The sequence below is a fragment of the Triturus cristatus genome, chromosome 9 (assembly GCF_964204655.1).
Source record: "Triturus cristatus chromosome 9, aTriCri1.1, whole genome shotgun sequence".
Taxonomy (NCBI): domain Eukaryota; kingdom Metazoa; phylum Chordata; class Amphibia; order Caudata; family Salamandridae; genus Triturus; species Triturus cristatus.
Window position 1 is genome coordinate 70,852,319 of NC_140592.1, and position 15,317 is coordinate 70,867,635.

At 40.6% G+C, this 15,317-nt stretch overlaps 1 protein-coding gene across 3 annotated transcripts in view; it reads right to left on the reverse strand.

Moving 5' to 3' along the window:
- Window positions 1-15,317, reverse strand: part of SLC41A3 (solute carrier family 41 member 3) — a 254,232-nt gene that overhangs the window by 41,163 nt on the left and 197,752 nt on the right. For all 3 annotated transcript variants that reach the window (XM_085624417.1, XM_085624418.1, XM_085624419.1), the window contains one exon: window positions 2,314-2,458. In XM_085624417.1, coding sequence (XP_085480543.1) covers window positions 2,314-2,458 — 145 coding nt within the window. The remainder of the gene's footprint in view (window positions 1-2,313; window positions 2,459-15,317) is intronic.

The following is a 15,317-nucleotide window of genomic DNA, read 5'->3' on the forward strand; positions in this document are numbered from 1 at the left end:
CCCAGCACCATGTGACTCTGGGCAATAGCTTGCTTAATCTTCCCGACGGCCCCCAGCGCCTAGAGACCCTTACGGGTGATTGTTCGTGCTTTACAAATGTGGATTATTATTTATTATTATAGTGAGTTTAGGGGGATCACAAGTTCCTCGCAGAATCATAGCCACTTGCCAATTTCTGTGAAGTATGTCCATAATGCACCATTTTTTTTAAATTGTAGCCTAAATGCAACCATGGCGCAGAGGAGTGTACTTTCCTTGCTGGCTTCATATGGTTGGTTCCTTAAATGCAGGTACCTACTGCCTGCCATTACCCCACTATACTCTGTGCATATTACAGTAAGGTGAGCCTGACCCTATAAGTAAACCTCTCTGCAGTTTGGCAATGAGTTTTATAGGAGGCCAAGTATACCATTTTGCACCAATCCAATATGGAACATGACCAAAAATGTAAACTCTATGTGGTGACTGGTCTAAATGAGTGAAAGAATATTTCAGAGGAGGCAGAGTGGAAACCTAGCTTCCATGACCAGCACATTGCCATTTGGGCCGAAGCGGAGGTCATTCCCCTGGTTTTAGATCTGTTGTAAGGAGGTAGAAGGAGACATCAAGGAGGAGGACTAATTGAAACCAAGCCCACCACTCCTGCAAGTAGAATTGTGGCTTTGATGCTGTCAGTCAAAGGTAATTCCCTTCATCACAATAGATCTGGTTTTGGCACTCTCCATGCTACCCAATGCTGAGCTCTAATGGATACAACATTTTTCAAGGAGTCAGGAAATGAACCACTGCGAATTGCAGTTTTGATAATACTCATAGGGTCAGCTGCAAGGGATGGGACATTTATGTTCATGTATGCAGCTGTGCAGGGTTACAATGGGAGGTGAAAGGCTTTGGTTTTCAAGGCCTAGTGTGTAGCTTGCTCTTCCATGATGGACTTAAAGGAGAAAAGGAGGAAAGGGGCGAGTGCAGAGGTGGATGTGGTGGGTGGGGGCTAAGAGTTTGAAAAAGGGATTGTGTTTATTTATTCTATTACTAATGATGGATTGTTGTTCGAGATTTCACCCTCAAAGAAGCCTATATGATCTTCACATTCTTTTTGGCAGATGAGAGGAATTTTCAGCACTTCAGAAATATAAATTTCTTGAATACGTGCAAGTTACTTCTAAATTTTATTCTGTAGTGCCTTGTGATAGCCTCTGAAGCTCACAGGTAGTTTTTTTCAGATTCAGATACAGAGATCTGCCATTTGATTTCAGGATGAAACCATTTTCCAGGGAAACAGCGTTTACAACACTGGTAATAACGCGCGGGTAGATTACAACGCGGACGTTAAATCGTCCGCGTTGTTACCACGCATGGCATTACATCGCAAGTCGTTTCTACGACTTGCGCTAGATGGCGCGCAAAACCAGGGAATGTGTTGGATTTTAAATCCAACACATTCCCTGCTGTTGCGCTAACTGGAGTAGGAATAGTAATTTATACTATTCCTAAGTCCAGCACGCCATCTAGTGCAAGTCATAGAAACGACTTGCGATGTAAAGCCATGCGTGGTAACAACGCGGACAATGTAACGTCCATATTGTAACCTACTACGGAGCAATGGATGGCATAGTAACGTAATACATTCCATTTTCTATTATTTCTGCCACGTCAGACTTGAACCATTTTTTTGCGGCTTTGATGTTAGTCCTTTGCTTTCTAAGTCGTCGGGTAGCTTATTAAAAGAGAGTAACACCTTCCCACAGAATGCTCTAAGACGTGGACCAGGATCACACTAGGTCGGTGATTTTAGCTCTGCTACATTCTGAAGATTGCTGATGTTTTTAACCTTATGTTATTCAGTAGCCTGTAAAGCAGTTGGATGCAACATGGTGCAATGTCATTCAAAATGTCTAAGATTCTTGAGGAGGGGATTGAAGAAATATCAGACACAGGTCAATAGATAGAGGTTTGTTTTCTATTTTGGAGGTGAACTTAATGTGCAGAATATGACCCGTAACATGGGGGAGAACAATCACCACATGCATGAAGCCTAAGGTGTTAATGTTTTTGATTACTTCTGAAGCTGGTTTTCAGTCAGATTGTCAACAAACAGGTTAAAATCTTCAAAAATAATGATTTTATGGGCCAAAGATTTAACATGTAAAGTGAGTATTTCATCCCAAAATAAATAGGTGTAGTCTGGCTGTCGGTAGATAATGGTCAAAGGAAACAAACTGTTCATCTGCAACATGTGATTACTTACTCGAAAGAAGAGAAAATCAGGTCTAGCAAATGCAGCATAGGAGAACATGTGAAACATTGGCCTACCTGCTGATAGACATTGCAACAATGACTGGCTGCCAACCAGATTTCAGGACCTCGGAGATTGAGGGGTTCTGTTTAGCAATAGCAATCCAAATTGGTATCAACACAATGAAGACGGCACAAATCAGGGGCGAAAGGTACACAACATCTGCAAAATAAAATGATTGTTTAAGTTCCCTACTGCACGAACCATTGATACGCAGTGTTATGTCATCCTTCTAATCATGCATTTCACTGTAAAGTATTGATTGCCAAGCATCTTCAGAAAAGATCGATTTTTGCCAAGAAAACGTTTGTTAATTATGACTAAGGCTCCCAGTTTTCCGTTTTTACTGATTTTTACACATAAATACTGACAGAAAACAATTTATTTTCTTGTCTGTATTTATTTTCAAATGTGGAAAAAAACTGAAATTTGGTGCTTTTTGAGTGATTCTAAATACACTTTGCCACTACTGCCAGGCCAATAACTGTGTGGATTGATAGGTAAGGGGGTTTAAAAATGAATGCAATTTTAGTATAGAAGATTAAACAGCAGTAGAGATGCACAAGGCTGATACTGAAATGTGCATATTTACATATAAGTGCATTGATTTATCTTCTGCGGGTGTTCATATCACTGAATCCTGGCAGGCATTGAAGCATGACTGCATATTTATTGGTTCAATAAATGTGGAAATATACTAGTTTCAGCTTTATTTTTTTCACAATACCCATAATAAATTTAGATAAATACAGATAAAGTTGACAAAAAATAAATATGGATAAATACAGACGGAAATGACAAAAAAGTAAATACCATAAAACCGGGAGCCCTACTTATGTCTTTAGTCACTTGAACCACCACAGTGAATCATCTCAGTAAAGAAAGGTAATCAGTTAGAAATGCTCCACGACCTGTCGGTATGCTTATAATATGGTGAGAAAGTACGGAAAAAGAGAATTGCGGTAAATAATGTAATACTGATATGCTAAACTATACAGATTAATAGCAAGCGCTCAGCAAATGTAGTAGGAACACACTGACAAACGGTCGTGCATAAGTCTTCCAAATTACAAAATTGTGAACCTGCCTGTAAAAGGAAAAAGTTACTTACCTATAACACACTTTTTCAACTTTAGTATCTTTCATAGATTCACAAGCTTAAATTTTCCCTAATGCCAGGCTCAAAATCCTCAGTAATCAGTATTAACATAGCACTATGTATACACTCAAATAACACTAAACATAGACATCATTACGTGACACACACATATATACACACACACATAATATATATATATATATATACATATATATATCACGCTTATTCCTCCGTAGCTTTTCCCCGCTGACGGTTCTCCTGAAGAGAAAGGCACGGACCCAACTTGTAGTGCAAATAGTCTTTATTTCTCTGTCGCCATTACGCGTTTCGGCTCGCCTGAGCCTTGATCACATGACAGTGGACTAAGAGAGAGAACACCTTTTTAAAGTGACAGTGCCAATGAGATCGTGACCACGTGATCAGCTTGCTGCGCTAATCTCGTCATAGACATAAACAACAAACACAGCATATGTAAGTGACGAAACAGGTAAGGTTACATACAATATCAACCTAAATGACTTTATAACAATCTCATAAAAAAAAATTTTGAGAGGTATTTGTCACATGTTTTTATACTTTGTATGCTGTTGTAAAACATAATCGTTGTCTTGTCGTCTGGTTAGTGCGTCACGATCAGATTAAAATCAATAACAATAAAAAACAACAATTGTTAATTGAAAAAAGTGCTTAAGTGTAGAGTGCAAAATGTGTGCAAAAACAGCCTAGGAGTGTGTGCTGTGCAAGAATGCAATAATTCAGTGAATTTCGATTCTTTTGTTACATTGATTCAGGGATACTTGATGTTTGTATATATATATATATATATATATATATATATATATATATATATATATATATATATATATATATATATAAATATATTCACTGAAAAAACCATAGGTTTCACACACGTTATAGTTAGGAATTAGCATTTAAAAAACCTTGCAAATTCACTTAAAAAACCATAGGTTTCACACAAGTTATAGTTCGCTGTACATTTCACTCGTAAAAAACCAATGAAATTCCACGTTATAGTTAGATCAGGTAACTATAACTTGCGCGCCCACAATAAACTGCTGATGACGTCACATATTACATCACTTATGACATGGTCAGTGACATCACTCATGACATCAATGATGACATCTGAAATGACACATTGTGCATTGCGGTCGCGCAAGTTATAGTTACCTGATCTAACTATAACGTGGAATTTCATTGGTTTTTTACGAGTGAAATGTACAGCTAACTATAACTTGTGTGAAACCTATGGTTTTTTAAGTGAATTTGCAAGGTTTTTTAAATGCTAATTCCTAACTATAACGTGTGTGAAACCTATGGTTTTTTCAGTGAATTTGTACGGTTTTTTAAATGCTAAGTTATGTATTTATTTTTAATTTTTGCGCGCACGGTGCGCTTCTCGCACCGTGCGCGCGCTGTGGGCACTCGGTGCGCTTTGCGCACCGAGCGCCCACGTTGCGCATTTCGTACCGTGCACGCCTCGCCATTTTTTACAAAATATCAATTGTTTTTTTCTCCCTTGGGGGTCCTTAGATTTATATATTAAATGTGATTGTTAATTCTTTTTTTTTTTTTTTTTTTTTTACCGTACGCGTACGGTAAGCTTACCGTACGCGCACTCCGCGATTTTTTTTAAAAATTATTAAATTTATTTTTCATACTTTTTGGTCCTTCGTGAACCCCCTGACGAACGCTAGGGGGTCTGCAACTCTCTTCGTTGCCCCCTTTTCATGTTATCAACCTTTGTTTTTCAGTGCGAGAGACAGAAAATGGCGGCCGATACTTTCTGATTTCGACCGATTCGAATGTCAGATATTACATCACTGATGACATATGTGTCTTTCTGAAAAAAAAATATTTGTAATATATGTATAGCTAAAAATTAATGGAAGAAGACATGGGTAAATAAGTGTCTAAATACAGTGATGTAATATCTGACGTCATCAGCAGAGGATTGCGGTCGCGTGAGTTATAGTTGCCTGCACTAACTATAACGGGGGAATTTCAATGGTTTTTCACGAGTGAAATGTCCAGCTAACTATAACATGTGTGAAACCTATGGTTTTTTAAGTGAATATATATATATATATATATATATATCTGCTCCAAGGTGCCCGCAAGGCGAGAAGCACTCTGGCACCAGTATTCATCTAAAAGCCTTTAATCGGTATGCACGCATCGTAACAAGCCGATACAATTTACAGCTCTGCCCCACAGATGCCTGACGCGTTTCAGAGTGAATGAAACTCCTTCTTCAAAGGCTTTGGCAGTTTCCCGGCATGTGCATGACACTCCCCTTCATTTCCATACTTGATTGTACGTCCTAAATGGACTGCTCGGCTGCGTCAAATGTCTAGAGCATTATGTGATTTGTGTGTATATATATATATACATATCCTACTGTAGGTAGTTAGAGTTAGGACCAAAATCTCCTTTGGAAAAGTGTTTTTTGTGTTGCCAGTAACTTTGGCACAGCTTGACTAATCACTCACTCAACCCGTCCCCGTTCGAGTAGAAGAGGATCCCTTGGTCCTGATGAAATGCTGAGATCCTTCTGGGTGAAAATGGCATGAAACATGTTGACCCATTTCACTTCACACAAACCAAATAGCGCTTGAGAGGTTATAATTTCCCTTCTCTAGCTACGGCTTTTTTAGTCCTTGTTTTTACTATACCATAGGAACCCAATCAATAAAACATACCATGTGGGATTCCTATAGCTGTTTTCAGCTCTAACCTGCACACTTCCTTGCCCCCTCACCCCTTATTCTTCACATCAGCAGAAAAGAGAAGACCTCCGGCAAAGAGCCCTCTCACAGGGAACGTTGGGTATTGCAGCGCTGGCCCAACAAGGAGCTGCCCGATGACGAAGCATGACACCTTCCGGGGTGTGTGAGGGCCCTTGCTCCTAAAAGGAGCTATTCCCCAACCCTCGTTCTCCTTACCTTTTGGCACCTGGGACACTACCCGATCCCTCCTCCCACACCTTGCCCTCCATAGGAACAGCATACCCTTGTTTTTGCTATTCTAGAGTTAGATTTCAAAGATACAAAACCAATGAAATTTGGCAGTTATAGTTACCTGAACTAACTATAACTTACGCTCCCACAATGCACTGTTTATGACCTCACATATTACATCACTCATGACATGGTCAGTGACGTCACTGATGACATATCAAATCACATCACTGATGACATCATCCACAGAACCACTCACACACCTTCTCACACCCCATACAACCTCTTGTATGACCACTCACACACACATACAACCACTGACACCCATTCACAGACCTATACCAGTACTCACACACCCACTCATGCCTTCACGGAGCCACTCACACACCCACTCACTGACTCGTACACCCACTCACACAACCATTCACTTACCCAAACAGCCACTCATACAACCAGTTACTCGCCCATACAGCCAGCGAAAGTCTTAACTTCAACTTTATCACTCATTTGCAATTCCCACACATTCATTAGCACATTTCCTTCGTTTTGGTAATGCAGATTCTGTGATTTAGGGACAGATTTCTCCCAGAGTCAAACTCATCCCCTCTACTATGACTTCCAAAATATTCAGCAAAGTGAAATGTTTATGTATGCTTGTCAACACTAGACGAACAGCATGCCAGAAAGTGTAAAACAGGTGGTATTTATTTCCTTGCTTAGACACTGCTACAATAGAAGGAAATTAAGATTCTCAGGACGGGTTTTCTATCCTCTTCATAAAGGTCTTCTCTCTTGGATGATTCGGAAAATCATTTAACTGCTTTCACCGACCAAGGGAATTGTCTGAGGTTCTCATCAAAGGAGATTCAGGGAAGTACTGTTAGGGCTTGGTTTATACAATTCAATGGTTTGTACAATTCATAATAAGACACCTAGGTTACTCTGCAAGTAATCCCATCTGCAAGACAAGGTCAATTAAGTGCTCCCTGGTGACCACCTTTCATCATCCTGCTACCTGTTATACCATATAACGTATGCTACATAACCATTAGCATATAGCAAGGGGTTGTTTACCCTTAAATGCCTTCTGGACACCTGACACCTAGTTTCCCTGCTTTCAGACCTTCCAACTGCCTGCCTGAATTTGCCTGATACAACTGTCCATCCTCAGGGTCTCTGCAGAAGGAGACACATTGCTTAACCTTTTACCTCCTGCTGTATCTGTGCACATGCCTTCGGTCTGGAATTGTCACAATGATTCCTGTTCTTCTATGTTCCCTAGCTATGTGGGGGTTTGGGGGCGGGGGGGTTAGACAGCTTTGGTTCTCTCACTGTCTCTCTCTCTTTCTCTCCCAAACTGTAAACTCCTCTCTGCATCATCTCTATCCTCTGCTTTCTCTGCCTGGGCAGTGCATACACTGCTCTGCGAGGCATGCTGTATTTGAGTATAGACTTGAAGCCCCGCCTACCCTCCGCCCATAATTGTCATTGGCTTGTGTCAATGTCCTTTGTAAATGCTGGCTTTGGATTCGTTAATAGGCTTGTTAGTCCCTCCTAAGTACCGCCTTATCTTCATTTGTACCCTCCCATGAGGACTAGCCCTTTTCCTACTGTTACATGGTATGTCTTATTTAGTCTGTAAGCGCTATTTTCTTTAATGAGTTTCTCCTACTGCTGGCACGACATGCTTTCCTGCAACATTCAACATGCCACGCGTGCTTTCACTTTCCAAGCAGCCCGGGACAATGGCGGCCGCTTATTTGAAATTAAATAGGTCTCGCATTTACATGAGTGTGAGCTATTGGCATTGTAAATGACAATGTCTTTTATTTATGTGTTAATTATCAAAACAGATAAATAAAAAGCACTGTCATTTACAATGCCAATAGCTTAAATTCTCGCAAATGCGAGACCTATTGCATTGCAAATGCTTGTTCTTTCTGTCGACGGCTGGTTGAATGGAGACAGCATGGATCCATCCTTTCAGCAACAAGTCTATTCCTTCCCTGGCCTTTATGTGCCTGTCATCTTTTCCTCCCTGCTCTGCCCCGATCTTTGGGTTCGGAAGCCTTGGAGACAGGCACAAAAGAGAACAGGAGAAAGGGGCTGGGGAGACAATGGTCCCTTGTCACAATGCCAGAGATGGGCGTCCCAAATTCTAATTACTATCTCTTGTGTCAAAACCTCACACAAACACCACTGGGGAAAGTTATTTTTATCAGCCCTGAATGTCTGATATAAGCACAAGCCTTATTCCCAAGGTGAGTCTTTCTGTAACCGCGACACTGAAGTGGATAATATTGTTTGCAATCTCCCTAAAACATATATACATAGCGAATTTACATTCTGAGCTTCATAATTTAACTTGGGTATATTAATCAAGCTAAACACTAAAAGCTTAAGTGACCTGAACCAGTTCTCTAGCTCCAGGCAAAACCACAATGGAAAGCTATGCTTGGTTTTTCCACTTCTCTCAGAGGAATGTCTTATCTGTAATTAAATCTGGAGCCCTTCAGCCTTAATGAGTGAGAAACACTGGATTTTCTTCTTTAACAAGTCCTTCCTGAAAGCATGTACAGAATTGATCACCGACAGATTTTTTGTTGTTAGTAGGAAGAATTTCAATTGCTAGTTCCCTTAAACTGGAGGCCAAAAACACTTTTACTATGGCCACTGGGTTCTGAGAGGCTATCAAAGTCAGGGCTGATGTTTTCTGCTCAATAATAAAATAAGGGACGTAACTCATGGACTCTGTCCATGCATGTTGTGTCCATGGAATCACCCATCTGCTGATGCACAGCGGGGAATCTCCTACGCTGCTGCCAGCAGGGGGTTTACCACGATACGCGTCAGCAGAGGGGATAACTTAAGATGCGAACGGCGTGTGCTGGGCGCCTTTACCCAGCATACTGGAGTGTTTCTCCATTATTTGGGCCACACCACACTGAGGGGCAACACAAAAACGAAGGTGGACTCCTCTCACGCAAACGCTCATCGCCTGCTGCTGCTGGCCAGCCTGACTCCTCTAGAGCTGAATGACTGCCTTCAACGCACACTTCACGGACACCCCAACACCACCTTCTATGTGAGCAGCAACCAAGCCCCTCCCTCACTCTGGCAGTAGCAAGCACCTTCTTGCCACAGAGTCGAACTTTCAAGCACTCCAAGGTGATGTTGATAGTGTATTCCAACTTAGCACCCCAGGTGCCATGTTACAGAAGGGCCCTGGGGGGCGTAACAGGCGATAGCGCCCTCTTTGTGCGCCTCGACGCAAACAAGGAAAATGTGCCTTTATGAATGATACGGCCCCCGGTACACATACAGGGCATGATTCACAAAGGTAAACGTACACGTTTATTTAAGTATATCCTTTTTGTGTGGTCACAAAACTGCAATTTAATAGTAACTTTAAGACTACAGAGATACTGCAGTCGGGTCCGGGTGGTGACCTCCGCACATAAACAGATAGGCCTGTCGGATCCAACTAACTGTTTATTCAATATGAACACCATCTCCAGCCATGAATATTGCTGATGCACGGAAGAATAATAAGTGTACCCAAGCTCTGGCCCCTTTAGACCTTTCCATAGATTTATCAATCCATGCACCTGGATTAAAGTTGAAATCACCCATGACTATCATAGATCCCTCCCATTTAATTAGCTCCAAGGCCAGAAAGTCCTAAATATCTGGGTAATCTAAATTTGGGCCTCTATTAGATTACAGTGCACATCACAATAATTAGGACTTGAGCCAATACCCAACATCCATTTTTATTTGCAGCTATTATAACTGTTTTCACTCTGGTGGAGGAATGTGCGTTATTTATTGGCTATATGGGGTTTGAGTAAACAAGTTGCACCAAGCAGGTAAAAGTGTTCTTGAAATTGAAACAAGGGTTATTGTGACAAAGATAAATATTAAGAAATCAAATCAATTCATGAAGTGACACAGGGATAATGAAAAAGATATTGTGCATTGGCAGGGTTCAAATGGGTGGATCTTTGGAGTATCCTAGAGGTAAATGAAAGAAATATGTCTTTCATGTTTCATTTGTTTCATATTCATAGTACTTACTAGCCAGACCAGTGTTTCCCAAACTTTGGGTCGAGACCCACTGGTGGGTCGTGGGGCCATTTTTGGTGAGTAATTAAAGTCTAAGCAATAAATAAAGATGGCTTTACATTCTGTATTTATCTTGGCACATTTGCTGCACTTCAAAGATGGAGGTCAAACATCAAGCTATATCCTCAGACAAATTGCTGCTTATATTTTTAACATGTGGACTGGTGTTTACAAACTCCTCTCATTTTGCAGTCAGAGAATGAAAAGTGAATTATATTACAATCTTGGTGGGGTACATGGAGTGTGAAAGAAAAGGCAATAGGAGGTCATGTTTTTGTAACACACAACAAAATGTAAATACTTGTAAATGAACTGTACATTCACCAGCTAGGAAAGCACATTGAAGCACATTTTTTTTATAATTCTGAAGTGTGATGGAACCAAAGATTTTCATAGGCTCAGAATAAATTAAAACACTTTACTTGGTGATGTACAAATCTAAATTTTCACTGAAACCCGATTTTCACGCATTATCATTTGTGTGCAATTTAGTTTAATGTATAAAACTGCCTGGCTGTGAAAATTTAGTGGCCCTTTTTTTTATAACTCTTTTTATTAGTGCTCAAACAACCAGCTGGTAAAGCAAGCACCCTTCCACCTTCCAACATTGTGAGGCATACCGGTGCAGGATACCTTGGACGCAATCTCAAAACCCCTGCCTTGCACCACCTACGACCTACTAATACGTCTATACTTGCATAAACATACAATGCCATTTTCTACTTCGTGATAACATTTCCCGCTACATCCCCTCCTTCCAAGGTTCTTTCCTATAATGTTTCTCAGAGATCTAGTTCCTCTGCATTCCTCCATGGACCACAAAGTTTCTCAAATGTCCGTGGACAACCCCGGGCTTGGTATACTTTACTAATTTTTCGATCCTCATGCACTAGTCCAGACCATATTCCCATGCGTGCAATGTTGGTGGCTTTTCCTGCCACCACTGTCTAATATTGTAGCGCATTGCCCCCATCATGGCCGTATTGTAAAAGAGGATAAAGTAGCAGTCCTGGGTCTGATCCCCCTAGACACCCAGGGCAATCAGATGCGGAGTGAACTCCAGAGTGCAGACAGCCGGTGACCTATTCCCCTCTACATCGTCTGTATCATGGGGCACCCCCAGATCGTGCCCAGCAGTCTGCCTCTTTACCTGCAGCCCCTAAGGCAGCGGTCAGTGTCTACCCTTCCCATACGGAACATCCTCGTCCTACTGAAGTAGCCTCCTTGGAGTATCGTTAGTTGAATTAACTGGAACCGAGCCCGTATGGCCACTTCTCTGGGGTAACAGTAGGCAGCCCACCAATCGTCGTCTTCCAGCCTGCCTAAGTCTCTTTTCCATTTTTCCGGAGGTTGTCTAGGAACGGGCAGCTGTTGAGCAGGAGGGTGAAAAAGAGAGAAGACATTGAGTGATTGGTCAGAGGGAGTTCCAGAACCCTGTACTCCAAGGATGATTCAGCTCACGGCTCCCGTAAGGACTCTTCATGATCTTAATCTCAGCCCCCTAATATAACTCCGAAAAAAATAGTGGTCCAGAGATTTTCATTTTTGATTTGTGTTTTGGGATCATTAGAGAAGTAATTTAGCTTGGGTAGACATTGCTGATCCGGGCCGAATTTTTCAGGACGACATTTTTAAAAATGGCGGATGTGTTGCAGTGATGATGTAATATTTCAGGAACCATGTGACCTATATACTTCATTTTGGTGCCAAAACATAGGTTTTAGGGGTCAAGTTGTTTTATAGTGACAGAAAATAACTCGTCAGCGCAACCCTTCCGTCATTTTCCAAAATGGCAGCTATAATAGAGGAAGACAAGACATATATATATATATATAAATGAAACAAATAATAATGTTTATGATCTGAATATGAAAAAAGTATGTTTATCACTGTTTTAGATACATTTTCATAGCTCACTTTATTCCTCTGTTTAGGTAATCGCTTGTGGTAGGTACAATTGGAGAATGTTGAACATTTGAGAAGAGTATATCGACAGGAACATCTTTTTGTAGCACAGCTTTTGCAAGTCCATGTACAAGTAAGTTCTGTGGGTAGAGGCTTTACACATTTTGAAGGTTTTATCACCCCATCAATATATTTCCAACCAATTTCACATGGATCTTTCTCTACATATGCATGATCCAAAACATTTATACATCTTCTGATCAAGTAGAACACTCTTTTAATGTGTCCACACACAGAATGACGTTGTGGAAGGTCACTTAGCGGGAATAATCTCTTGAACTCACTGTACCGAAGATCGTCAAATGTGTGACAGTCAGAACTCGCTTTCCACACACGCACAAGGTACTTTTCTACGTCTTTAAAGTCACATTCTTCTTCTGCCTCAGCAAATTCTTTTAGAAACTTCACAGGTTCAGCTGGTAAAGCTTCAAGCTATGTTCCAATTTTGCTCATAGTGTCATCGCCTGTTCCATAACATATCCATAACTCTGACAATCCTTTACTTATGAACATTGCAACAAATCTAAGTAGCACAATAACATCTGTGTCATTTGACAGTACAATGACTCTACTGGAACCATTTCGAACAGCCCACTCAGCATATGGCACAACACAAAGTTCAGCTTCCTCCAATTTGCTGTTAAGTTCTTGAACAATATGGCTCATACCTTTTGAATATATCTCTGTGGCACCAGTTCCTCATTGACAATCATTACACTTGCAATAATTGGAAATTCGATGTTCACTGAAGCATCAGCAAAGTTTTGGCGTGTTAACATCTCCAAGTTCATCTTGTTCGATGTTGATGAACCGAATACATCAAGTTGCACAGGTATAAGTGTCAAATATTTGATGCAGGAAGGTCAATTGTTCCAGTTGTAGACATCAGTCTGATTCTCTCACATTATTTGACAGATAGTTCAAGATAACTGCTGAAGACAATGTGCAGTTCCTGCAAAGTGCACACTGACTTTGATAGCTGCAGAACAGTCTCAACAACCTCTCCAAAATTTTGCATGGATGAAATCTTGACCATTCGCAATTGTGCCATATAGTGCACAACAACAACAGTTTTCAATGAAGACACCTTTTGAATTGAAATTCTTAAGGTGAAAGTTTTTTTGCGAACTCTTGTACAAGTTTGTGCTTCTCTGGTTTGGCTGCAGCATCTCCATCAAAAAATGTGTTTGTTGGAGTTAGAAGACGTTTGAGTGACAGAATGTCCTTGATAAATGGACCCCTTTCTTTTGCTACATCCATCTCTCTATCTGCTTGCAAAAGTAGTTTTTTTGTAACCTGTTTTGTAGTGGCTGGTTGGACAAAACTCTTACTATGGCAATTAAAGCGTGGAAGTTTAGCTTTAGTGATTATGTCAAACAACTTTTTCTTTTTCAATACAAATCTCTTCTGCTTCAGTTCTGCGTATAGTTTCAATCCATGTTCCAGGACATCTAGTAGACGTGTCTTTATATCGTTATCTACATACTGTTTGGTCACAAAGTTGTGTAGTCACATAGGTTCTGTCATTTCAAAGGGGTTTCCTTACAGCTGCATGAAATTAAGAAGGCAGGCAACATGTTTATTAAAATGTTCCCCTCTCTTTCCCACAAGTTCGTGGTGAGGAACAGTTTCACGATGGTCCATTCATTTTGAACTTGTCATCTCTCTGAAAACATTGCAAATAGAAAGGACTTCATGGTAAACTAGCTGCCGTTGACCAACATATTTACTTTGAGTTTTTCTGTGATCTGTGGATCGTCTGTTCCAGTTTCATATCTGGAGCAACAGCATTGAACCTTCCCTCTCTGTCTTTCACCACAAAATGTCTTTGGATGAACTTTCTGTAGAGGTATGGTCTCTACCTCTAGCTTCTTCACTCTTTCCAAATACCAGGACCCATATCTAAGGTAGTTTATGGAATCAAATTCGCTAAACACAGTAATCAGTGACTTCACACTCTTCACGTGCAGCTTTTAATCACCTTCCTGATCAGCATGTACCAAGTTTTCACTAGAGCTATCATGTGGAAAACACTTCCCTAGTATTGCAAAGTTCAGATTGTTCCTCACATTCTTTGACAAGCTCTACGAACTTGGTTTTCTGATTTTGAACTGAGTGTATTGAACATTGCTTGGCTTTGCATTATGTCCTTTGAATGAAGTGCACTCTGTGCCTGATTCACATCTGAGATAAGATATTCAAAACCTAATTTGTCATTCTTGTTCCAGAAAGCATTCAAACGCAATGTTTCTATAGCCTCAGATATGATGAGCATACCTTCTAACGAACGAACATAATGAGTTCTCATCAATACTGACTGGACAGTTTTGCTTCCAAAGATTTCAGCCTCAAAAAGTGCATACAATGAGATAACTTTCTGCATACCACAATACAACTTTTGTCATGTGGTAAACGTCCATCATTGGAGAAAGATCATCAAATTCTACTGGATTGCTCATAAAAATGTCAGCTACAATACAGAAAACACCTTCACTGCAGAACATTGACAGGATAGGCTGGGTTTCAAACTGAGAATACACATTTTGAATTTTTGCGTAGTTTGCGAATGGAGATGGTATTACTGGTAAAAATCCAATCTTCTTTAGTGGGACGGTATTCTGGGAGATCAGAGCATGAATTCCACCCCACAAAGGAACTGGCTTTTCTTCATCCTTCAGTCAGCACTGAATAAGCGATATGATAACTTCAGTTAAATCAGCTTTGCGGTCCGCAGCATCAGGTAGAAGAAGATCCATGTTCTCAGGGACTTTGAAACTTTCTGGTAGACTGGGACTTACCGATGACTTGCAGTCATTTTGCACACATTGGCAAGGCAGTTGGGTTAAAAGTT